Genomic DNA, 26,530 nt, shown 5'->3' with positions numbered 1-26,530 from the left:
TAATCGTGAACTACTCGCCATGAAGTTAGCACTGGAGGAGTGGCGCCACTGGCTGGAGGGAGCAAGTCAACCCTTCATAATTCTCACTGACCACAAAAACCTCGAATATCTCCGCTCAGCCAAACGTCTGAATCCCCGGCAAGCTAGGTGGGCTTTATTCTTCACCAGATTTAATTTCACTGTGACATATCGACCTGGCACCAAGAACACCAAAGCAGACGCTCTCTCACGTCAAACAGAAGAGACAGTTCAAACCCCTACTCACGAGAATATCATTCACGCTAACCTGCTAATAGCCCCAGTTCAATGGGACATTATCACGGAGATCCAACAAGCCAACCTTCAAGTAAGACCACCTCCTGAATGCCCAGCTAATCTCCTCTTCGTTCCAGATTCTCTTCGTCTTCGACTCCTCGAGCAAGTTCACTCCTCACCCAGTTCTGGTCATCCCGGGATCACTGCTACCACCCACTTGCTCCAAAATCGCTTCTGGTGGTCCACTTTGCTGACTGATACCACCAAATACGTTCAGGACTGTACCAACTGCAACACATCCAAATCACTCAGACGATTGCCTGCTGGACTCTTAACACCTCTGCCGACACCCCGGCGCCCCTGGTCCCACATTGCCATTGACTTTATCACTGATCTTCCCAACTCCCAAGGACACACTACCATACTCACCATAGTCGATTGATTCTCCAAGGCCTGCCGTCTAATACCCTTACCCAAACTTCCCACTGCACTCGAAACAGCTGAACTCCTCTGCAACCAAGTATTCCGCTTTTATGGTCTGCCCGAAGATATAGTTTCAGATCGGGGACCTCAGTTTACCTCCAGGGTTTGGACCGCATTCTTCAAGCATCTCAATATCAACATCAGTCTCACCTCTGGGTACCATCCTCAATCCAACGGGCAAACCGAACGTCTGAATCAGGACGTCATTCGCTTCCTTCGTTCCTACTGTCAAAAACAACAAGCAGAATGGAGTAGATACTTGTTTTGGGCCGAATATGCCCAGAATTCGCTGGTCAAACCCACCACAGGCATTACTCCCTTTAAATGTATCCTGGGCTTTCAACCTCCTCTGTTCCCCTGGTCAGGTGAACCCACTGAGCTACCATCAGTCACTGAGTGGCTACACAAGAGCGAGGAGGTTTGGGATCAGGCTCACACTCACCTACTTCACGCTGTCAGACGACAAGAGCAACAGGCTAACCGCCACCGTCGTCCAGCTCCCGAGTATAACGTCGGCCAGTGGGTTTGGCTGTCCACCAGAGACCTAAGACTCCGACTTCCATGCCGCAAACTCAGTCCCAGGTATGTTGGTCCGTTTCAAATTGTAAGACAAATTTCTCCGGTATCATTTCGATTAGACCTGCCCACTAATTATCGTATTTCTCCCACGTTCCATGTATCTCTTCTGAAACCTGCCGGTGGTCCGAGAGGAGAGCCGGAGGAGGGAGCCACATCTCAGACTCCTCCACCTATCCTGGTCGACGGCGAGGAGGTGTATCGTGTGCACAAGTTGCTTGACTCCAGACGCCGGGGCAACATTCTCCAGTATCTGGTCGACTGGGAGGGGTTCGGTCCGGAGGAGCGATCCTGGGTCAACTCTGGAGATATCCTTGACCCCACTCTAACTGAGGAGTTTCACCGGATGCACCCGGGAAAACCGGCCCCTCGACCTCGTGGAAGACCCCGGCGTCAGTTGCCTCCTCGCGTCAGGAGCCGCTCGCAGGGGGAGGGCTCTGTAACAGAGCAGGCTCCTGTACCGCTTCCTCTCCACCACCGGAGGGATCCGTCTCCGGAATATTGAACACCTTCATGAACTCAATATCCCATCATACCTCTTACCTGGGACTGATTGCATTACACACCTGCACTGCACTGATTACACACACACCTGCACCTCATTCACACACACATAAAAGCCACTTCCACACTCCACTTCTCTGCGAAGTATTGCATTGCCCCGGCTTTCAATTCCAAGCGTTTATCTCTGTGTTTGCTGATCTGATTACTGACCTAGGACTGTTTTCCCCCGACCTCTGATCGTTCTCTGCCTGCCTTGACCCGGATTGCTTATTGGACTTTGCCTTTTGCTGCCTGCCCTGACTTCTGCCTGTGACCTCGTTCTGCTCTGTGTTCTCTCCGTTGATCTGTTTGCTGTTGATTTACCCTGCCTGTTGACCACTCTAATAAAAAGCTGCAAATGGATCCCTCAGCGTCTGCGACATCATTACAATTAGGATGATTCTGAGGTGAGACTTGCGTCTCGATAGTGCACAAGAGTGAGTTCAAATGTTAATTTCCTTTGTTCTCTCAGAGAGTAGCCCTATCTTCCAGTTCTTCCAGTTTTTCAGGCTTACACCTCTTACAACACTAACCAGGAAGAGACTGACTTGTTATTTCTCTTTTCTGCCATACTGACTTTGTCTCGACAAAAGCAATAAAGAATCAGTGATCAGTGGAGTACGAAGGGAAAAACTTTACAGAAGAATTTGAGAAGTTTGTTTCTGAACAAGTGTGTTTCTGATCTTTGTGATTCTCATGGTGATTTGTTTTTTAAACTGTCGCTCAGAAAGTGAAAGTAAAGTTTAGATTGCTGGAGCTCAAACAGTGAAAATGGCTTCAGCAGCTGAAGATGATTATATTTGTCCTGTGTGTCGTGAAATCTTCATGGCTCCTGTTCTTTTATCCTGTAGTCACAGTTTCTGTAAAGAGTGTCTTCAACAGTTCTGGAGAACCAAGAAATATCAGGAGTGTCCTGTCTGCAGGAGAATCTCAAGATCTGAACCTCCAGTTAATCTTGCGTTAAAAAACTTGTGTGAGTCGTTCCTGAAGGAGAGAAATGAGAGGCGTTCATCAGGATCTGAGGAGATCTGCAGTTTACACAGCGAGAAACTCAAACTCTTCTGTCTGGAGGACAAACAGCCTGTGTGTTTAGTGTGCAGAGATTCAAAACAACATGACAATCATAAATTCAGACCCATCAGTGAAGTGGTTTCATCATATAAGGTAAGACAAATGTTTCTTGATTCACATGTAAAGAATCATTACAAGTCATAAACACAGATCGTTCCAGTCACTAACGTAACCTCAGTTCACTGAGATCATGAGCAATGCATCAGTAACTGACGCTTATGAGGAAAACTGAATACTGAAGCCTGATTGGTTCACGCCTCTGCACCTGCACAGACAAAGGGCTTTTCAGTCCGCAAAAACAGGACCGACTGCCTACTCAAGTTACACCGAAAGCCATTTTCCGAATTTTTCTATTGATAAGCGGCAGTGTCGACTTGTGTACAGCAGGCTTGTGCACAATTCAGAATTGAATTGAGAATGACTCCTTAATTCCAATTCAATTCTTGAATTTGAATTGAATTTGAATTGATGTCAAAAACAGGATCTAGAATTGCAATTCGAATTTGAATTAAAGGAAGCAGAATTGCAATTCAATAAAAATTCAAAGAAATTCACATACATATTTTAAGTGAAGTGTTTAACAATGAAGCTTTACAGTATATGTCAGATATGATTGCATTATAAATGATATTAGTTTGAACTACTTGTACAGATTACATTAAAATGATATGTTTTCCCCCAGCAATGAATGTTAAAAGCTCTAGTCACAGAACAAATAATTAAGTTTGATTTATTGTAATTGTAATTTTGTGGAACATGATGGAACATGACTCCATTTCCCAGAATGCTTTACTTTAACCAAGTATTTAAAATGGTTGCTAAACAATTTGAGGTGGACATTTGTTTGAAAGCACAATTTGATGGGCAACACTGGACTTTTTAAGTTTCAGAAGTCCCTTACAACTTCACTCTGCACCTGTTGAGAGAATCTTTAGTGTTGCAGGAAAGATATTCAGACCAGAACGGTGCAGACTCAATGAAAAAACATTTGAGGAGCTATTGAGAATTAGATGCAAGAATTAGAGACAAAGAGAATTTTTTGCATTGGAATAAATGATAACTGCATTTACAACAACTTTGTGTTTGTGTGATTACTTTGAAATGAAAATTACATTGGAACAAAACTAATTAAACAACATTGAGGGGGTAATTTATTTCAAGAATTTGATCAATATCTATTTTAGAACAAAATGTATGCAGGGTTGAGGAGTAAACAGTTACGTGAAATGAAATTTCTGTTATTAAATTACAAAATTAATGTAATTGTATTTAGTTGTATTACTGAGGTAAAATGTTTAATTCAATTAGTTACTAATCAACTTAAAACGAAATTGCTTTGCATTGATAAAGTTATCCAAATAAAGTAATCCAAACCACATTTATAATGGGTAACTAATAACAGTAAGCAATAACATTTTCAAAGTAACCTTCCTAACACTGAATGCATGCGAGACTCAACACATTCTTTCTGTTGTGTGACTGTGTGGAATTTCTTTGAATTGCCATGAATTTAATTCCACTTCCTGTCATTCCAATTCAAATTCAATTCAACGTCCTGTGGGGCGGAGTAAATTCAATTCAAATTACAATTCATGAATTCAATGGAGGCCAATTCTGAATTTTGCACAAGCCTGAGTGTACAGTTGCACGACAAACTAGACAATACTCATTCCTGTTATCTCAGGGAACCAGGGTTACGTTAGTAACTGGAACATTCCCTTTCGATACTGTTCACTCGCCTTGCACAAGTAGCTGACATTTATGGGGAACGCAATCCAAGAGCACCGTGCTACTAGTGCAGAACGGAAGAGAGCTTTATGACCTGAGCTCTAAAGGCCATGGAAAGCATCTTAGGCACATAGCCTTGTCTTGGTCTAAGGATGACTTTACTGTCATTAGGCCCAAACTCGAGGCAGAACGCGTCCACTGAAAGAGCCTGCAGATCACCAACTCGCTTGACTGATGCCAGAGCAGGCAGAAGGGCGTCTGTAGCGAGAGAGGCCGAAGGTCGGCCGTTCTGAGAAGCAAAGATCTTTGTGCGATCAGGTCTTCGATTAGGCCAAAAACAGCCAATCACAGAACGTATCAGATTGGTAAAGTTTTATTTCATTGGGGACATAATTACTGATTATTTTGACTTAAGGTCCTTTCACACTGGACGCGATTTTGACGCACGAATAATTCGCGTGATGGTTTTATTTTTTGATCAGCTGTTTGTGTAATGAGTGCTTCCACACCGAACGCGAATGTGCTGCGGCGAAAAAACGGCTTTTATTTTTTTCGCTTCAATGTCGATTTTTTTTTTTACTTTTGCGGCGACAGAAAAGGCTTCAGCCAATCACAAACTACAAGGACAACGATTTAAAAAGACAATGTGTTGGTGTAGCATTGCCAACCAACTCGGTTATCACGACTGTGAGTGTGTTGTGTGATAGTTTTAGTCGTTGTACAGTCCTGTGCTGTGTAGGCTAGCCGGCTAAACTACATTTGTGATAGAAAGCTAACACTATTATTGTCAAAGATAGAGACAGAGACCGTGTTTACTTTGAACATGTAACAAAATGTAGTGAGACTATTTAGGGCTGCTTTTAGTATGCAAAACGCACTATGTTTGACAAAACACTCTGTGTTTAGTTGAAGACACAAAAAAACTGTGGAAAAACCTCAGGGACACCTATGTGAGAGGAAAAGGAAACTAAAAGTGGACATTAGCATAATCCCCTTCAGACTCTCTGTTCTGTAAGATTGGGTGCACCCAAAACCTTCTTTTCTGTCTTTTAAAGAAAATGAAAAGCTCGTCTTCACTGGATGATGATGATGATGATGAAGTGTCCATGTTTTCTCATCTGTCGGCGCGAAAGTTTTGGAATGTTGAAGCTCTGAACGTCACAGACGTCGCAAATTCGCGTCATGGCTGATGTGAATGGTTTTGAAGGCAAACTATTCGCACACAAACTATTCGCTTTTTCATTTCGCATCCGGTGTGAAAGGGCCTTTATACCATCATTTTACATGTCGCACTACGGGGGTAGAACACTTTGTAAGCATAAAACCATGTCTGCATTTGTGATCGTACTCTATACTGCTCAAAAGTCGCGTTTGAATAGTCAGTAGCAAATTATTAAAATATGAAAACATACTTACAGGTTGTGTCTGTGAGTCAGAAGTGCCAGACTGTACTAGCAAAGATTGAATTGCCCACTTTCTAGAATCAGCCTTTCTGCACAGCCGGCCTTGTACTCTCCCAGGTTCTGGAAACAGTCCTCCGAAAAATACGCAGCACACAGTAGAATATTTTGGTTGTACTTTTCTGGAACAGTGTAAATAAAGCTTAACCACTGCTTTCTAATTTTGTCCTCTTTTGGAAGGAAAACAAAGTAGTTTCACAGCGTCTCCACGACATGCCGGCGCCGGCGGCAACAATAATACAGCGAGAATAAAAGAATATCTTTTACAAAGAATATCTCTTTGGGTTTGAGACTTTGAGCTTTGTGACACTGCAGAACTTAAACAGCCACTAAAGAAAAAGAAAAACAAGAAATCGCATCATATGACCCCTTTAATAATGATATTTTCTCTTGAAGAGTTGGATAGCCGCAGGGGAAAAGCACAGAGCTGCAGGTGTCGAAGAGCCGTTAATCCGCTGCTTGAGGCTTGTTTCAACGATGAGCAGAAAGGCTCCAATCTTCTCTTTGGAGACAGCGAGGAGATGATTTTCGCGTTTGAAGGAGAACACTTCTTATAATAGTTTTCAGCGCGACTTAAATATGCAGTCGGCCCCGTCCGTTTTGGCGGGCTGAAAGGCCATTTTTCTGTAGAGGTGCACAGACGTGAACCAATCAGGCTTCAGTATTCAGTGTTGATTTGATTGAACAGGACTGCAGTGATCAGGACTGGTTGTGTTTAGTCCAGCTGAACTACATTATAAATGCAGTTTCATAGATTTGAGGAATAAGGAACTACGGGGGCAAATACATTTTCACGCCGGCCCAGTTGGTATTGGATAACTTGTTTCAATAAATATCATTGTCAAACTGTACAAACTGTACTTTGTGTTTCCTCAATTTCTTAATTTCTAAATCAGTATGAGATGATTTAGATTTAGTATGAGATGTACACAAAAACAGAAGAAATCAGGATGGGGCAAATACTTCATATCACTGTATTGTCTTCTCTTCACTCTAATCTGGTGTTTTATGTATTTTTGTTCAATTCTAGGAGAAGTTCAATACAGCACTGAAGTCCTTACAGAAGAAACTTAAATGCAATAAAGAAATGAAAGCAGAGTTTGAGGAAACAGTTCAACACATCAAGGTGAGGAAACAGAAATTAGTCATTTTCATGACAGCTGTTGGATCACTATATACAGTTATGATTTGATATAATAGATTCCAGTTTATTATTTGTGTAAATGACTAGCAGCAATCTGCTTCTGGACCCGTTTTATGTTGGGTATCCGAGTGTATCTTGGATATTAATGATGTGTGTCGATTGAGATGATTGAAGTGAATGTGCTTTGATTTCAGTCTCAAGATGAGCACACAGAGCGTCAGATTAAACAGCAGTTTGAGAAGCTTCATCAGTTTCTCAGAGATGAAGAAGAAGCTACAGTCACTGCACTGAGGGAGGAAGAGGAGCAGAAGAAGCAGAGGATGAAGGAGAAGCTGGAGGAGATGAACACACACATCTCAGCTCTTTCACACACAATCAAAGACATGGAGGAGATGATGAAAGCCAATGACGTCTGCTTTCTGAAGGTCTGATTTCAGATCATTGGTTGATTGATTGATGATTGATTGAGTTCTTGATGATAAATGGTGTGTTTGTTCTGCAGGAGTTTCCAGTCTCAATGGAAAGGTGAGTGATCTGCTCCTGTCTCTGGTCTCTCTGATTCTGATCCAAAGCCACTGCAGTTCTGACTCCTGAATGTTCTTCCAGAGTCCAGAGCTCACAGCCGGATCCACAGATGGCTTCTGGAGCTTTGATTCATGTGCCACGATACTTGGGCAACCTGCCGTTCAGAGTCTGGAAGAAGATGCAGGACATCGTCCAAAACAGTGAGTCTGACTGCAGGAGATCTGAGCTGGACATGATGGATGGGTGGAGAGTTAAAGGCTCTTCATGACAGAGATAGATAGATAGATAGATAGATAGATAGATAGATAGAATATATATATATATATATATATATATATATATATATATATATATATGTATATATATATATATATATATAATAAACTCGGAATAATAAATTAACTCAGAACTGGGCAGATGCTAATATAATTAACATGATGCTAACATGATGGTAGCACAATTAGCATGTTGCAAACAAGATGCTGACATGATTACCATGTTGTTAGCATGATATTAGCATGATTGTCATATTTTGCTAAACAAGATGCTAACATTATTAGCATAATTATAGTATAATGTTAACACAACCACCATGTTGCTTGCACGTTTTAACAAGATGCTAAAATGATTAAGATGATGTTAACGTGATTAACATGCAGCTACTGTGTTTTAGTAAGCATTTTTGACATGTTTCAACACTTAGCTAATTGCTATTAGCATGTAGCTATTCATGCCAACATGTGTAGCATGATGGAAGTCCTGTTTGCTAGCATTAGTCAAAGGAGCCAATCACCATGTCTCTGCGATGTTCTGGTGCAGAGATATAGGTCTTGCTGAACAGTTGCTAGGGTACTCTGTTTAGTTGCTAGGAAGGGGCTTGGCAGCTGCAAATGATGTTACTTCAAAGGCTGCTTGCTAGTATGAATGATATAAACCAACCGCAACTCCTCTATGACATTCAGATTACAAGATATCCCTCTTTGGATTTGGTTTGCTAGGGTGCTCGACAATGGTTGCTAGGGCGCTCGACAATGGTTGCTAGGGCGTGGCTAGGAAGTGTTGAAGATGATTTGTGTTTGTAAGTAGTGATGCTTTGCCTTCACTAATAATAATAATAATAATTTATCAAGTCAACATAGTAAGTCAAACCCAACAGACAGTCATAATAAACTAATTTAAAACAAAACACAGACTATAAGAGCCAATAAAATGAAGATGATCAGATGCTGAAGATCAGACACACACTTACAGTTTTTCATCTACAGCATAAATCTCAACAGATCTCATTGATTTATTGTTATTTAACTTTCCCAAAGTATCAGTTTCTCTTGATGGACACAAATGTCTGAATCTCATATTTAATGTTTGTAGTTGATGCCGTTAAACGCTGATGATAAAAACGAGTGTGAAACTAATAACAGCACTGACAGTGATCAGAGGAAAATGTGTTTGATCAACAGGACGAGTGTAAAAGCATCTGTTGATTGTGTCTCATCAGCTCCTGTTATTCTGGATCCAAACACGGCTCATCCATATCTCGTCCTGTCTGATGATCTGACCAGTGTGAGAAACAGCTGGAGCAAACAACCTGTTCCTGATAATCCAGAGAGATTTGACTGTCTTCCCTGTGACAATAATTTCTGTGTTCTGGGTTCAGAGGGTTTTAACTCAGGAACACACTGCTGGGATGTGGAGGTTAAACATAGTTCAGGCTGGATTTATGATTTATTCTGGACTCTTGGAGTAACTACAGCATCAAACCAGAGGAAGGGAGGTGTTTTCTTCAAGACTGATGTCTGGAGTGCGATGTACGGAGTGTCTTTTGGAGTATCTTCAGGTTCTGATTTTCATGTTGAACAGGAGCTTGATCGTGTGAGAGTGAATCTGGACTATGACGGAGGAACGGTGTCGTTCTCTGATCCTGTAACTAACACACATCTACACACATTCACAACCACCTTCACTCACACACTCTTTCCATTCTTCTGTTGTTCTGGCTCTCTGAGGATCTTACCGGTCAAAGTCAGTAAACGTCACTCCTGTAGATCTGGGGCCCGTTCTTCATACGTCGCTAACTCAGTTAGCTGGATTTGATTGTTGGCGATTTGGCATGATCTTGGATTGTTTGGTTCTTCGACGCTCATCCTGGACTTGCTGTCATAGCAACAGGTGCGCAAACTTAAACCTGCTCGGGAGCAGCTTATTTCATGTTAACAGGATTAGACTGCGGCTTCAAGCGGAGCTGATACGGGAAGTCCAGCGCAGCGCGATAGTGCACTTTCTGAGATATATATTTTTTCTCGTGACTCGTGAGATTGTCGTTTACATTTTTAATTTGTTGGAAACGCACATTTATTTTCGACTTGTCAGAGTCGGGCTTTAACTACAGCACAAACTGTTTGCATTGCCCTAAGATTATTTGCGAGTGGCTCTTTCCTTTACACTATTGGAGATGCGGAGAACTTGATGGAAAGTGCTGTCTGTCGTGTCATTCGGAGTTTACCTGGCGCTTTTAGGTTTAAAAAACAGTTTCAGGTTTTTTTTCTGGCATTTCCAAGCCACTTAATACCCAATGTTGTAAAGCAGTTTTTTAAAGCAGTTTTTTTTTAGGCTATCATAATTTTTTATGAAGATCATGCAATCATGACCATGCCGATTACAATATACACTCTTAGAAGAAAAGGTTCTATCAGGCGCTACGTATTTGGAACCCCTAAAAGGTTCTATATAGAACCCTTTTTAAGCATTTCAGAACATCTAGTACTTCAAATCTACAAATTTACATTAATATCACTCATAAAGAATTGTAATTACAGATTCAAATTCAGATCAGCATTTCAGAATAACATCAATCGCCTCATATTTACAAATTAACATTAGCACTATTCATGACATATCAAAGTATTATGATAATTGATTATACATTTTGAGCACTGGGACAGACAGTTTTTTTTTTTTTTTTTAGCTGCTGGAGAGTTTAAACAGGTAGTGCTCAACAAAATTCATTGTGTGAGTGATGTGCTTGGGGTATTCCACACTGAATACGAAATAAGTAGCAAAGAGGCACTCCATTGCCTCCTGGTTGATGGTTTGGAGCCATTTGCAGACATCATCTGTAATCTTGAAAAGGAAAACAGAAAGTTACTATTAATTTCACATCATGTACATGTCACTACTTTATTGACCTCTTAGTCTACCATGAAAAAAAGTAAAGTTGTATTCTGTAAATGTAAATATTAAACTATCCCTTTAAGCTGTGTGTGCTTTAGAAACAGCCGAACCCTGGCCTGCTTCCAGTTCCTTAGACACCACTTGACTTGAACATAAAATAATCATTCATAAAGTTTGAAAAGGTTGAAGTGAATCACAATAGTGTTCACATTGGGCTGTTTACAATTATCTAGCATCATAAAAGCATTCTGAGCCGAAGTGCGAGTACATTTAACCACTAGCTGCAGGGGCGGTTCTAGGATTTCACCTTTAGGGGGGTCGATCAGTAAACAAGAGAGAATGATACACTTTACTGAAGAAGCAGCACTGGCCTGATCATTCAGATAGCTGATTATAGTTTTAGGGGGGCTGAGACTAAAAATATGGGGGTTGAAGCCCACCTAAAAAGGGTCTAGAACCGCCCCTAAGCTGAACGCACAAGCGCTCTTGTAGGGCTGTTCTTCATGACCATTTGAGTGTGCGGTCAAAAACTAGCTTAGAGCACTATCTGCAGTTAAAAACTAACTTAAGCTTAGGATCAGAAAACACAAAATGTAACAGTTTGCAACAAGCACAACAAAACTTACCGATGTAAGGCAACTTGTGACACTGTCGCGGTTCAGGCTCTTTCGTGTTTTAGTGTAAATCCGCTGTAGAAACATTGACAACTTCATTACTAATGGGTTTAAAGCTTATAACAAGTAAATTACTTAAAAAAATCGATGTATTTTTCTGACTTACCACAACAATATTTCCGTCAGACCGTCAATTTAAATCAGCAGACGGGCATCAGTCTCTTGACTCTCTTCTCGACCGTTGGAATTCAAAAACGTGACGTGCACTGCACTGCACTCGCGAGACAGCGCTGCGTGAATATGCTCGCGCAAATGCAAACAAATTGTTTACTTTGTAAAATTAATGAAAATAATGAGTTTATTACTTCTTTTTGTTTATGTTTGCTGTTCAACAGATAAAAAATTTAAATCCATAATGCAAAATTGTTTAGTTGTGGTACAATAATTTCACATAAATGACAAAGAATGAAATGAAAGAGCAGCAAACAAGGCTAAGACAAGACAAAAGCCTATTCAGCTATAAATGGCTTAGAATGAGCCCTTATGTATGTTTTCCTTATGTATTTCTTGTTATGATGATAATGATGATGATGATGATGACGATAAGGTCAATATAGGGGTGTGCGATATAGCTAAATCGTCTGCGATAATATCGTATTTTTTGTTTTAACGATGTGCGCTTTAACATTATCAAGTATATTTCAAAAACTAAACAAATCGTGCCTACAGAGTGCACGCATCTAGGCTAATGTAAAGTTACATGATGAAGTCTAGCTATACTAGTGCGCGTGTGCATTTTGAGTGCGTTCTTTCACTGCATTATTCAGTGTATTCAAATGCATTTATGAATGCATGTGAATGATCACAAAATTCAAGATATGGGGGTTAGAAAATGTATATATGTATATCATTTTATGCAGTTAATCAATATCACACGAAGAGTGCCATTTCAGTTTTTCTCCTCAAAAAATCAGCATGATTAAAATGTGATATTAAGTTACTACAACAGTTTAATAAACAATAATTTAATTACAACTACAAAATGTTGCAGAATAATGTAATGTATGAATGAATAGCCTAAAGAACCTTTGTGCCAAAAGGGATCTTTCTTGTCATTATAGAACCTTTTTAGCATAAAAGGTTCTTTGGAGTTGAGTAAAGAACCCTATGGTTCTATATAGAACCCCAATGAACCCTTTTTTCTAAGAGTGAATGGGGTACTTAATGCAAATGTGGTCCTATTCACAAAATGAGTGGCTTTTATGGTCGCCCATCAATGCAAATTTCTCTATGTATAGAGACAAAAGGATGAGGTTTATCACTGTACTGCAGCGATTATGTTTATTTGTGAAGACACTGATGAATGGTACACAAAAGAAAGTCTTTAGATTTTGTTTTTATTTCACAGCAAACTATATATACAAATCTCTTTTGTAGGGTTAGGTTAGGGTTCTAATCTTAAATAATACAGGTTACATACAAAAACAACAACAACAAAAAAAACTTTACACACATTACAAACAAAGTACTTAAGTCTTGGGAAGAAAATGCAAAAAAGTCTATGCATCGTTGTCCCTCAGTGCTTCAAAAAGGACCTGATTCAGCTTGAACTTTACATCAAGCTTCTTCCTTGGGTCCACTTTCGCAAGCATGTCAGCCATAACCAAAGCAAATCTGTAGTCTTCATTGTCCTGTTGCATGGCACTTTGCCTCTCTTCGTCCAGCCTCTCCAATCTCTTTAGCAGGGCGTCTTCAATGTTCCGTTTTCTTTTGCGGGATGAAGTACATGGCGACTGGAAGGGATGCTGTGGATTGTCTCTCGGTGAAGGTGTTTGTAGGGAGGGCAAAGATGGAGTAGGAGATGGTGGAATCTGCAATGTTACAGGAAGTGGGGAGATGGGAGGTGGTGATGGCGCTGGTGAGGAGCAGTTCGAGGTTGTTGTCTCTGGTGTTCCAGAACAGTCTGTTGAAGGTGGTGAAGAAGATGAAGATGTTCCATGTGACTCTGTGGCCATGGAGATGCTCAGGGCAGGACTTAGGGTGGTGGGGGCCCCTGGACTTGAGTCACTTTCGGGCCCTACCTTCTATACATTACTTTAAATAGAACAAAATGATACATACACAAGCTATATATTAGAGCTACACAATTCTGGATAAACTGAGAATAAAAATAGAGATCACGATTCTGAACAAACAACTAAACAAAATAACATAATTTATGTAAATTGCTGAAGTCTATTAAAAATGTTTAATTAATCTGAATTATTTAAAAAAAAAACTTGGGTTTGAATGAATGATTCAATTCCTCAATCAAATACACTTGTTTCATAGATGAATCAGCATTTTTGAACGAATCTCCTGAATGAACGATTCAATGACAAATGTTTTTTAAAAGTCATTTGTCGCCATCTGGTGGCGTAAGAATATAATCGATCCAATCGTTATTTGAAGTGCAAAGCTACTTTCAAAAGGTGACTGGTACCGTAGACAGTGTTACATGTTAAAAAAACGTAATCATTTATTTATATGACCACTGATTGAAGCTTGAAAAAGTTTTTTCCAATAAATAAATAATGATTAAAAAAGTTCAAAGTGATCATGTTTATTGCAATGCACAAATGTCTTGGTCAGAATGAGAATAAAACACTTATTTACCTGGAAAACATTATGTTTTGATTGTGCCATTTCTTTGAGTTTTAGAATCCAGTATTCCTATAGGCTAATTATTGTTTCTTTTATGAATTTAATAAAGAACTCTGTCTCGTATTCTGTCCAAACGATCCATGTAGGCTACTTTTGTGTCCATTCGTTTTTCCTTTTTTAACCCGTAATTGAAAAACGAAAAATGAACGGTTGTTGTCTTTTTAAAATGCAAAGTTGAACACCAACATTTTAATTTGAACTGGCTACACCAACTGCTGCGCAAAAAAGTAAATATCGACGAATTTTCAGATTTTTGTTTGACTTTTTGCCCCTTTATTAAACATTTAAAATATTCACAAATTAATATGGAAAACATGTCGATTTTACTGGTTTTCTAAGGCCAAATTAGAACCTGGAATTGGTGTTTTCCCACAGTGCTGAATGAGAAGAGCCATTAATATTAACCTATTAAAAAACTATTGTTTTGGCTAAAATCACATCTTCATCTGTTAAGCAGATGCGCTTTTAGAGAGAAATGCACCTTTCATATGGATTAATCAGAAGGTATTAGCTTTCGATTCGAATTAGTTCGTTTTAAAGTGGACATTTCAAGCTTTAGCCTACATAGGCTATATTTTGTTTCAGTTCTCGCGCTCCAGTTTACGGAGATCATGAAAGTGCGTCTGATTGTTTTCTTTTATTTTACAAAAGCACGTTTTCTTGTTATTGTGAGTTTACACAAATAAAAGAATAGAATAATGTATTATTATTTTCTGTATGACCAGAAATGATAGAGTATTTTAAGTTGTTTCCACTGTTGATAGGAAAATGCAAGTGTTCGCGCTTGCGCCTCCGTGTCATGCAGTGCGCGCTCCACACAGCTTTGTTCCTTTTTTGCATAAAAGCGTCTTCTAAATATAGCCAATTAAATATTATAATTAAATAATATAAAATTATTATTATTTGCGTAGCTATACATGGACCTCAAACACACCGCGTCTTCTAAGTCAGGTGACTGTAAATGCGCAAAAACTGTTTCCATTGCAGTTTTGCGAAATATTCCTTTTTCGAATTGACTGAAAAACCACCTCATGCGAGCGTAAAAACTTTTTTTTTGCGAAATTGACGTGTTTCCATTGTGCTTATTTTCAATTCGCAATTTCAGTTTGCGCAATTTGAAGGGTAGCCTAATGGAAACGCGGCTACTGTCTAATGCAAACAGGTTTTTTCATCGGTTCGGCAGTAAACGAGGCACTACGTAACTGCCAATAACCAATCAGCAAACCTCAAGATGACTGACATTTAATTTAGCTAATTAAATTACATTTTTCATTGCAGGGCAGGGCCAGGCCACAAACTTTAAATTAAAAATTAAATGACTGACATATTATTGAAAAAAATCAAACGTAAACGGGCGGGGCCCCCTATTGGGCGGGGCCCATGGGCTTGAGCCCAGTCAAGCCCAATGGTAAGTCCGGCCTTGGAGATGCTTGTTCCTTGTGTCTGATCTGCTGTGGAGTTCGTGTTATCTTCCTCCTAAAAAATGCAATATGTAAAAAATAATTAAAAACACAGTCTTTGAAAACAAGACAAAAATATAGAATGCATATTTATAAACACAATGTACTTCAGTTCGTCAGGCACATTACTAGCTACATGTTCAACATTGTAAATGTATTACTTTTCTAATAACATTTTATTAATTAAACATGAAACTGCTCTTTTAATTCTTTCAAACAAATAACAGTTGCAAGAGTGTTACAGTGTATCATATAAATTAAATTACCCCCCAAAAAATCTCTTTTAAAAGAGAAAAAGTAATTAAACAAAAATATTGCTCACCTCAACTTCCACATTGGAATCGGTTTCACGGTGCTTTACAAACTGGAACAGCCAACCAAGTTCGTTCAATATCGAAGGATTGTTCTTGTATCCACCTGGGTCGCCACTTCTTCCATGGACTTTTTTCTTAGCTTTGTCTCTCAGATTTTTTCCATACTTTTCGACAAAAAACTTCTTCCTTCCCCAACGTCTTTGCAATTTCTCTCCAGGAATTATGTGCCATCTGGCTGTCTCTATAGTCCCGCATGGAGGGATCATATATGCTGGTACAGACGTACCAGCTCGGACAAAGTCGCCTCGAAGTCGTTCATCTTCGGATGCGGCGCCGCGCGCAAAATGTCGCGCACACCGCCAGGCGAAATGCCGCGAACCCAACGCGCACGACCGCCCACACCGCAATGACGTCATTTTTGCCGCGCGCACCTTCGCGCTCGTGTGGACTCGTCGAGTATAAACCAGGCTTGACTGTATGTAGGAATTTAGATCAAACTTTGACCTGTGGAGGGCAGTAATACACTCAGCAGCGTCTCTACACTGCCGGAATCCTACAAGAAGAAGAAGAAGCCATCACATAGCGTTCTCTTCATTTTCTTATTACTTACAGGTAACTGCAAATTCTAACGCAAAACACACTTTCGATTAAAGTATAAACACTGTTAATATAATACGAACGAGTTGCATGTGTTTAAAGCTGATATTTATACTTTAGTAAAAGTTGTCATGAGTTCAGTGCGGTTAGCATTAGCATTAACGTTAGTGCTCCACGATTAGCGCGAAAGTCCGCCACATAAATGGTTAACGTAGAAATAATATTCGAATCTATAAGAGATAATATTGTTTAGCGTTATGAATTATCTTTAATTTACATACGTGGTCGTTTAATCTGTGGTGATGTCTGTAAACTGTGTGTTATGTTACATTTGAGTGAATGTATTTGAAGAGTGAATTTCATGTGTCTCTTCATTCAAAGTAATACATCAGACAACGAACTTAGTATGTTCTCCACTGAGAATATGGATTGTATTCTAAATGTATTTTTATATCATTCTCATGCTATTATTTAGATAAAGGTTAAATACTAGTGAAAATGTTATGTATATTAATGTATGTATATATATATATATATATATATATATATATATATATATATATATATATATATATATATATATATATTATTGATTAGTGTCACTTTGGCAATTGTAAATGCTGAATATGCAAAATGTTTAAAGTTGTTAATGTTTATATTCAGGCATTACTATGCAAAAGTCATACATGGGTTGCCGTTGTCCATGTAATGTGCTGAACGGTTGTAATATGCAAGACACTGACTTGTTATTTCTCTTTTCTTTTATGATGACTTTGTCTCGACAAACGCAATAAAGAATCAGCGATCAGTGGAGTACGAAGGGGAAAACTTTACAGAAGAATTTGAGAAGTTTCTTTCTGAACAAGTTTGTTTCTGATCTTTGTGATTCTCATGGTGATTTATTTTTTAAGCCATCGTTCAGAAAGTGAGAGTAAAGCTTAGAACGCTGGAGCTCAAACAGTGAAAATGGCTTCACTAAATGTATCTGAAGAAGAACTTTCTTGTCCTGTGTGTCGTGAAATCTTCAAGGCTCCTGTTCTTTTATCATGTAGTCACAGTTTCTGTAAAGAGTGTCTTCAAAAGTACTGGAGAATCAAGAAATCTCAGGAGTGTCCTGTCTGCAGGAAAAGATCCTTAAGAGGTCCTCCTCCAGTTAATCTTGTGTTAAGAAACTTGTGTGAGACGTTCCAGAAGGAGAGAAATGAGAGGCGTTCATCAGGGTCTGAGGAGATCTGCAGTTTACACAGTGAGAAACTCAAACTCTTCTGTCTGGAGGACAAACAGCCTGTGTGTTTAGTGTGCAGAGATTCAAAACAACATGACAATCATACATTCAGACCCATCGGAGAAGTGGTTTCATCATATAAGGTAAGACAAATGTTTCTTGATTCACATGTAAAGAACCATAACGAGTCATAAACACAGATTGTTCCGGTTACTAACGTATTCTCAGTTCACTGAGATCACGAGCAACGTTTTATGGGGAAAAAGTTTAAAATACTTTAAAAATACTGAAGCCTGACACATCTCTGCACTTGCACAGACAAATTGCTTTTGAGTCCGCCAAACCGGACGGGACCGACTGCCTATTTAAGTCGCGCTAAAATACATTTTCATCTGAATTTTTCTACTAATTAGCGGAAACATCGACTTGCGTACAGTAGCACGACAAATTACGCAATGCTCGTTCTCGTTATCTCAGGGAAACCAGTACGTTAGTAACTGGAACGTTCCCTTTTGATACGGTTCACTCGCCTTGCGTCAGTAACTGACACTATACTCGACGCGTCCGCACGAGCGTGAAGGTTCGTGTGGCAAAAATGACATCATTGCGGTGTGGGTGGTCGTGCGGGTTGGGTGCGCAAGACCCCGGGCGTTTCTACAATTTCGTACGCTATTTCATCACTAAATTCACTTCTGAGAACATTTGATGCGAGAAATAAACTGTAGATTTCAAATATTGGCATTTTTACAAAAATTTATGGCGAATCGAAAATGTGCTCAAACGTTTTCGGAAGTGAGAATCTCCATAAGCGTTGCTTTATTGTTATACATTATATTGTAGTGTACAGTTGTAGAGTAATCCCTTGAGCTGAGGGTAGGCTTGGGCGATAAAGCCTGGCTGTTATCAATAATTCTCATTATGTGTGGGGACTGCAGACGGCGTCTGTGCGGAGATTATTGCGCAATACCAGCAAGAACACATCGTCTCAAACTGTCATCAGCGTTCTGTGCGCTCGTCACCTTGTGAGTTCATTCTTCCAAGAACAACTAGCAAGAGCGTTCGCCCCAAGAACACAAGTCCGTTCTTTGCATTCTTGGTTTTGAGAAACACCCCCCATTTCGCTTAGCGGTGTGCACAGCTTTTTTTGTAACGGCGCGCGCGGCTCCACATCTGAAGATGCACGACTTAGAGCCGAATCTGGCCGAGCTCAAACTTCTCACCACACCGGCACCCAGTTTGCACGTCTAAATTAGCTGCTTAAATTTAAAAAAATGAGCATTCAATAGCATAAAACTATTTTTAATGAACAAAGATCCATGTTTAATAAAAATGTTAAGGAAACATAATGAAATGTTTAGTGAAATAAGAAAATATGTAAGAGATCGTTAATTTAGCTATGTTGTATACACATTCTCATATCCATATATTTTGTTTTATTGTGACGAGTAATAATCTCAGGGTTTACTGGGTTTTACACGATTCTTTTTGTAGTGTGGTATTGGTGGTGGTGTACTAAAATAAACATGTCACGTGTGTATAGCTTTCTTCTTCTCACCTCTGATTCCTGATGGTTTAGAGGACAATTACTCGAGCCGCCCCCTATCGTTTCAAAGTACAACGGCGAGCGCATCAAGTAAACGTCTCGTCCGTTTGGGGAGGTGCGCACACAGTCTGCGGAGACTCGCGCTGAGGAGCCAGGCGAAAGTATTAACAAGCCCTTACGGAGAACGCATTTCAATAGCGCCGTGTTACTACTTTTTCCCTGTATTGTCTTCTCTTCACTGTAATCTGGTGTTTTAATATATTTTTGTTCAATTCTAGGAGGAGCTCAATACAGCACTGAAGACCTTACAGGAGAAACTTAAACGCAATGAGAAAATGAAAGCAGAGTTTGAGAAAACAGTTCGACACATCAAGGTGAGGAAACAGAAATGAGTCATTTTCATTACAGCTGTTGGATCACTATATACAGTTATGATCTGATATAATAGATTCCAGTTTATTATTTCTGTAAATGACTAGCAGCAATCTGCTTCTGGATCCGTTTTATGTCGGGTATCCGAGTTTATCTTGGATATTAATGATGTGTGTCGATTGAGATGATTGAAGTGAATGTGCTTTGATTTCAGTCTCAAGCTGAGCACACAGAGCGTCAGATTAAACAGCAGTTTGAGAAGCTTCATCAGTTTCTCAGAGATGAAGAAGAAGCTACAGTCACTGCACTGAGGGAGGAAGAGGAGCAGAAGAAGCAGAGGATGAAGGAGAAGCTGGAGGAGATGAACACACACATCTCAGCTCTTTCACACACAATCAAAGACATGGAGGAGATGATGAAAGCCAATGACGTCTGCTTTCTGAAGGTCTGATTTCAGATCGTTGATTGATTGATGATTGATTGAGTTCTTGATGATAAATGGTGTGTTTGTTCTGCAGGAGTTCCCAGTCTCAATGGAAAGGTGAGTGATCTGCTCCTGTCTCTGGTCTCTCTGGTTCTGATCCAAAGCCACTGCAGTTCTGACTCCTGAATGTTCTTCCAGAGTCCAGAACTCACAGCCGGATCCACAGATGGCTTCTGGAGCTTTGATTCATGTGCCACGATACTTGGGCAACCTGCCGTTCAGAGTCTGGAAGAAGATGCAGGACATCGTCCAAAACAGTGAGTCTGACAGCAGGAGGTCTGAGCTGGACATGATGGATGGGTGGAGAGTTAGAACTGAGTTAGCCTGATTAAAGGAGAACTCCGGTCAATTTTAATGTGAAAGATATGGATAAAAATTATGTTAATTCAGCCAGCGCTCATACCTGTATTTACATCCTTTTTTCGGTCGAAGTCCATAGTAATCGATTGTCGAGTTCATGCGCATTGGTTTAGTTACCTATGATCATACAATCGATTACTGTGGACTTCGACCGAAAACAGGATGTAAATACAGGTATGAGCGCTGGCTGAATTAACATCATTTTTATCCATATCTTTCACATCTACTGCAGTCAGATTGACCCGCGTTCACTCTGAAGGAATCACTCACATGGCTGGGCACTTGTAATGACACATCAAAGATGTTAAGAGGCTAAAAGCAGGTTTAAAACTTGCCCTATTGAAGTCAACAGGGTGCAAATTTTAAAAAGAGGATAACATGTAGGCAACACCGATTTTTGTCGTTGTTCTCTGTACTGACAGCACTCCAAATTTACAAAAAAATTGACCGGAGTTCTCCTTTAAACGTCAATAACAAAAAAATAAAAATAACAAAAATAACTAGGGAATCACTAAAATGAGAGAATGATTCTGATTGTATTATATTTAGCCTATTGTAAGTTGCGATCGATAGTGGATAAGTAGGCTATTACTGACGGTAACAAGGTTGCGCTGTTGAGGCTCGCGCAGCCTCTCGAGGAGAAATCCAAACAAATGTAAACTCAGTTTAAACTCTGTTAACAACATACTGCCAGTGCCAAAATTCAAAATGTGTTTTAATATTTTTAACATATGATACAGTTTAGCAACCTCACACGACAAGTGCTGTTTTCTTGAGTACCATCACGACTGAAAATGTGACATTGCTTTTGATACAACAGTTCAATAAACAGTTCAAATTAAGTCACTTACATTTTAGACACAATATTGACTGTTTTTGTTCTGTTTCAGCCACGAAAATAATTCCAAACAAAGATCACAGCAGAACCGTAAAGCATCTCACAGCAACACTTGACCGTGTTTTCATTACTGAATGATTCAGCGTTTTGAACGAACTGGCTGAGTCAAAGATTCAATGTCCCATTCATAAACATCTGTCTCATTCTTGAATGAATCAGTTGTTTGAACGAATCGTTTGAATGAATGACTCAATGACTCGCTCATTAAGACGGTCGCCTGCCGCCACCTACTGGCGGTTTACTTTCATGTTTAAAACTATCATTCTTTCCAACTTTTCTTATTTGTATATTGAAAAATATTTAAAACGATCTCATATTCATAACATTATTTAATGCAGTTGTAAATTTTCAGTGTAAATGATTTAATTTGATCAGCCCTTCCTTGGGTAACAACAGCCCTATATTATCTTATTAGGCTATTCCAATTTAATCTATTGATAAAATTTAAAACTGAAGAAGCAGCATACATTTAATAAGATTTTTTTCTTAAAATGGGGGGGGGGGTGCCCTTTAAAGGTGCAGATATGACAATATGCAGATTTAAATATATCAGAGCTGATTGAACACAGATGAGGATATTTCTTCAGAATAAATTATATTTACTGCACACACGCACACCAAAAAAATTCCGGACAAGCAACTTTTTTACTCGGACAAGTGAATGACAGATTTAAACAAATGATTTACTTTTAGCTTCTGACCAAGGCTGTATCTCAATACTAGTTTTACTTGATCTTAGTGCTGCGTTCTATATAGATCACACAATACTCTTAGATCGACTACAAAATTATACTGGTGTTCAAGGACAAGCATTAAGCTGGTTTAGATCATACTTATCTGACCGCTACCATTTTGTCTATTTAAATGGAGAAAAATCGATCATAACTCCAGTAAACTATGGAGTGCCGCAGGGATCTGTGTTAGGCCCTCTATTATTCTCAATATATATGCTGCCACTTGGAAATATTATAAGGAAACATGGAATTAGTTTCCATTGTTATGCTGATGACACTCAAATATATATTTCATCATGGCCAGATGAAAACGCTAAATTATCCAATTTGACAGAGTGTGTTAAAGATATAAAAGATTGGATGACGCGCAATTTTCTTTTATTAAATCCAGACAAGACAGAGGTACTAATCATCGGTTTAAAAAACTGCCCACAAAATCTCTCACACTACAACTTTAACATAGTAGGATGTCCTGTTACTTTATCCTCTACAGTAAAGGACCTGGGTGTTATACTAGACTGCAACCTGTCTTTTGAAAATCATATTTCATATGTTACAAGAACAGCCTTTTTCCACCTTAGAAACATTGCTAAGCTACGTAACATGCTATCAGTTTCTGATGCAGAAAAGTTAGTTCATGCGTTCATGACCTTGAGACTAGATTACTGTAATGCTTTATTAGCTGGTTGTCCTGCATCCTTAATAAACAAGCTACAGTTAGTCCAAAATGCCGCCGCTAGAGTTCTTACTAGATCAAGAAAATATGATCATATAACACCAATTTTATCATCACTGCATTGGTTACCTATAAAGTTCCGTATTAATTACAAGGTATTGCTACTGACTTATAAAGCCCTAAACGGCTTAGCTCCAGTCTATTTAACGGATCTTCTATCGCCCTATAATCCATTGCGCTCTTTAAGATAACTAAATTCGAGGCTTATGGTCATACCTAGGATATCCAGATCCACCAAAGGAGGGAGAGCATTTTCACATTTAGCTCCAAAACTCTGGAATAGTCTTCCTGATACTGTTCGTTGCTCAGACTCGCTCTCCCAGTTTAAAACTAGATTAAAGACGCATCTCTTCAGCCAGGCATTCATACAATACTTTTAATCTTACAGTTAAATCCGACCTCTAGTTCATAAATGCCAGAGGAGAACTGGCCCCCGACTGAGCCTGGGTTCTCCCAAGGTTTTTTTTTTTTCTCCATTAGGTCACCTGATGGAGTTTTTCGGTTCCTTGCCACTGTTGCCTTTGGCTTGCTCAGTTGGGGATATTTGGGGATATTTAATTTAATTAATCAATCAACAATACTATTGATCAGCATTACCAAACGTGGACGTTTTCCACTAGAAACAAACATTGATGTATTATTTTAATTTAATACTGTGAAGCTGCTTTGAAACAATCTGTATTGTGAAAAGCGCTATATAAATAAACTTGACTTGACTTGATTTACTTGTCCAAAGGACAAGCACATGAAAAGGCTTAATGTCGAGCCCTGAGTGAGTCGGGAGTTGATAGCAATGACAAAGTGCCAAGGTTATTATTCAGCTTATTAGGGCTAAGGGCTATGGTTAGGATAACTCAAGGGCTAGGGTTAAGATAAGGGCAACTGAAACTCAACTCGACACTACAAAAAAACATAATTGACAATGACAATACTTAATGATCACAATTAAACATTAGTGTAATATGTATGATGGGTGTGACCGTGTACCTTATAGTAAGTAGTAAGTGGTGCTTTGCATACCCCTCCCAGCCCCCCACACCCCCACAAAAGGGCTGCTGCTTGATGTCGTGTTGGTAGTAAAAAATATTGTGGAGGTGGTAAAAAAGGTAGTAAAAGGTAGTAAATTCATCTCTATGATTCCTGCATATACCTTGATGTTGCTAACATGATGAACAATTAACTTTTTTTTTAACATGATGTTAACACAATTACCATGTTCTTAGCATTATGCTAACATGATTATCATTTTGCAAACATGCCTTTAACAAAATGCTAACACGATTAGCTTGTTGCTAGCATTATGCTAACACGATTGTGATGTCTCATCAGCTCCTGTGATTCTGGATCCAAACACTGCAGATTCAAGTCTCGTCGTGTCTGATGATCTGACCAGTGTGCGATACCGCTCATATAAACCTGTTCCTGATAATCCAGAGAGATTTGACTGTTATGACTGTGTTCTGGGTTCAGAGGGTTTTAACTCAGGAACACACTGCTGGGATGTGGAGGTTAAACACAGTACAGACTGGACTCTTGGAGTAACTACAGCATCAAACCAGAGGAAGGGAAGGGTTTTCTTCAACACTGATGTCTGGAGTGTGGAGTATCTTGATTTGTATTTTGAGGAGGATGTGCCTTTAGATTCTGTTTTTCTTGTTAAACAGAAGCTTGATTGTGTGAGAGTGAATCTGGACTATGACGGAGGAACGGTGTCGTTCTCTGATCCTGTAACTAACACACATCTACACACATTCACAACCACCTTCACTCACACACTCTTTCCATTCTTCTGTTGTTGTGATTCTCTGAGGATCTTACCGGTCAATAGTCAGTAAACGTCACTCCTGTAGATCTGGATCTTCCTGCTTTCATCATGTTTCCAATATTTAATCTATATCACATGAGTAAGAGTGCTGTTGATCTGAATATCAGTACGGTGGCTGTGATTGGGCCGTGATGATCACATGACTGATATCCAGCACTACAGCAACACTCAGATCAATAAACAAGAAGTTCATTTATATTCCACTTCACACAATTAGACCGATTAGAGACCGTTTTAGCATTCATGTTTTCAGGATAATTGACATTTACCCGATTATTTCAGTCAATGTGTGTTTATTAATTTCTTAACTTTTTGTATCATAATTATATATGATTATATATCATATTTTTTTCTTGTATTACATCAAATCACTGAAGCAGTAAATCATCATTTGTTCATTGGAATCATTTGTTCATTGGAATAAATGGATGTAAAAGGTTCTTGCTGATGATCCCTTGAACTATGCGTTTTAAATAAATAAAAAAATGTGATTGTGATTTAAAGCTGCCGTCGGCCAATTTTTTTTAATCATATTCAGTGAAATCGACACTATAATCTGACAGAACAACATAAATAAGGTTGTTTTAGAAAAGAACCCGAGCTTCTAACTCCACCTGGAGCGTGGGGGGTGTGAGATCTGACTGTCAATCACAGGTCATGCACACGCCACAGATCCCCCCTCCCTCGCGCACGTTACAATATCACATGCACACGACACGCCTGAAGTTCGCCTGAAGATTGTACGAAGCGTGATGGCGGAGAGAAAATCTACTAACAAGCTTCCAATTCCTCGGTTATTGCTATCTATGGATAGATTAGCCAGGACAGCCTACCTCCAGTCCATGGTGTTGATCGATGCTGAAGAGACGGACGCGTTCACAGAAAATCTGGTACACACGCACAGTGACGCACTGACGAGCTCAACCTTGATGGGAAGGGGGCTCGGTGGTAGTGGGGGAGGGGCATGAGAGTTGTAAATATTAAAAATTTTGTCTAAGTCGACCCAATCTGCCAGACTTACCGACTGCAGCTTTAATGTGAAAGAGTGAAAGATGAAATGTTTGGGATGATAATTAGGGTTTATGGAAACAATACTTGTTCAAAATGAGTGGGAACCCAAAATGTTTATTTGTGTTTCCCCAGTGAAATAGATATAAAAGAATCCAAAATAAAGTAATAAATAGAAGTATAAGAAAACTTGAACAAGAAAGACTTGCTGATGTAAAATCAGTCCTCAGTCCCTGTGAGCAGCTTTACTGACATCTAGAGGTCAAACTGAGCAACTGACTCAAAACCTCAATGGCTTCATTACAACATGACAGTCGACAATAATAAGAAACAGCTAAAAAAGGGATTTGCTCACCATCCTAATGTTTCACAGCTGGAGGATTTATTTAATTATGTGAAGAAGGTGTCATTAGCCAAGTTTACATCCACTTTTTGCGCTGTTTTGTTATCGACAAAGTGAATATGCGGGAAAAAAAAACATTACGAAATTTGCCGTCTCCAGCCTGTTTCCATTCAATTGGCCTTTTACCGATAAGATGGTGTGCGTGATGACGTGAGGGCTGCCAAATGTAGCGGAGGCCAATGAAATTCCATACCATAATTCCTTGGCGCATCTTGTGATTACCGCGATTACATTAATCTCAAAGGATGGCCATCTATTGTTCTCCAGGCACTTGTTGATGACAGGTGCATGATACGAG

At 39.4% G+C, this 26,530-nt stretch overlaps 1 protein-coding gene across 3 annotated transcripts; it reads left to right on the top strand.

Moving 5' to 3' along the window:
• The first annotated feature begins 2,396 nt into the window (after positions 1 to 2,396).
• Positions 2,397 to 25,324, top strand: LOC311066089 (zinc-binding protein A33-like). Of its 3 annotated transcripts, none has more exons than XM_084087085.1 (7): positions 2,407 to 2,763; positions 17,752 to 18,012; positions 19,691 to 19,786; positions 19,999 to 20,229; positions 20,303 to 20,325; positions 20,407 to 20,525; positions 24,326 to 25,324. In XM_084087085.1, exons 1-7 carry the CDS (start codon positions 2,629 to 2,631, stop codon positions 24,829 to 24,831), a joined length of 1,371 nt encoding a protein of 456 aa, XP_083943211.1. In that variant the 5' UTR covers positions 2,407 to 2,628; the 3' UTR covers positions 24,832 to 25,324. The 3 variants fall into 3 exon arrangements, with proteins under 3 accessions (XP_083943209.1, XP_083943211.1, XP_083943210.1); XM_084087084.1 differs by lacking the exon at positions 2,407 to 2,763 and adding an exon at positions 16,510 to 16,659 and having other exon boundaries at positions 17,441 to 18,012; XM_084087083.1 differs by lacking the exons at positions 17,752 to 18,012; positions 19,691 to 19,786; positions 19,999 to 20,229; ... (1 more) ...; positions 20,407 to 20,525; positions 24,326 to 25,324 and adding exons at positions 7,147 to 7,242; positions 7,455 to 7,685; positions 7,763 to 7,785; positions 7,867 to 7,985; positions 9,284 to 14,613 and having other exon boundaries at positions 2,397 to 3,021.
• The last annotated feature ends 1,206 nt before the right edge of the window (positions 25,325 to 26,530 follow it).

The sequence above is a fragment of the Abramis brama genome (assembly GCF_963993115.1).
Source record: "Abramis brama genome assembly, chromosome: 16".
In the NCBI taxonomy this organism is placed as follows: Eukaryota; Metazoa; Chordata; class Actinopteri; order Cypriniformes; family Leuciscidae; genus Abramis; species Abramis brama.
The sequence above is the reverse complement of the archived record's forward strand: the minus strand, read 5'-3'. Positions and strand labels throughout refer to the sequence as shown.

Coding starts and splice junctions, on each gene's coding strand:
- LOC311066089 (XM_084087083.1), top strand. CDS start 2,629: ATGGCTTCAGCAGCTGAAGATGATTATATTTGTCCTGTGTGTCGTGAA. Junction 7,686..7,762: donor ATGACGTCTGCTTTCTGAAG/GTCTGATTTCAG, acceptor TTTGTTCTGCAG/GAGTTTCCAGTCTCAATGGA. Junction 7,786..7,866: donor TTTCCAGTCTCAATGGAAAG/GTGAGTGATCTG, acceptor ATGTTCTTCCAG/AGTCCAGAGCTCACAGCCGG.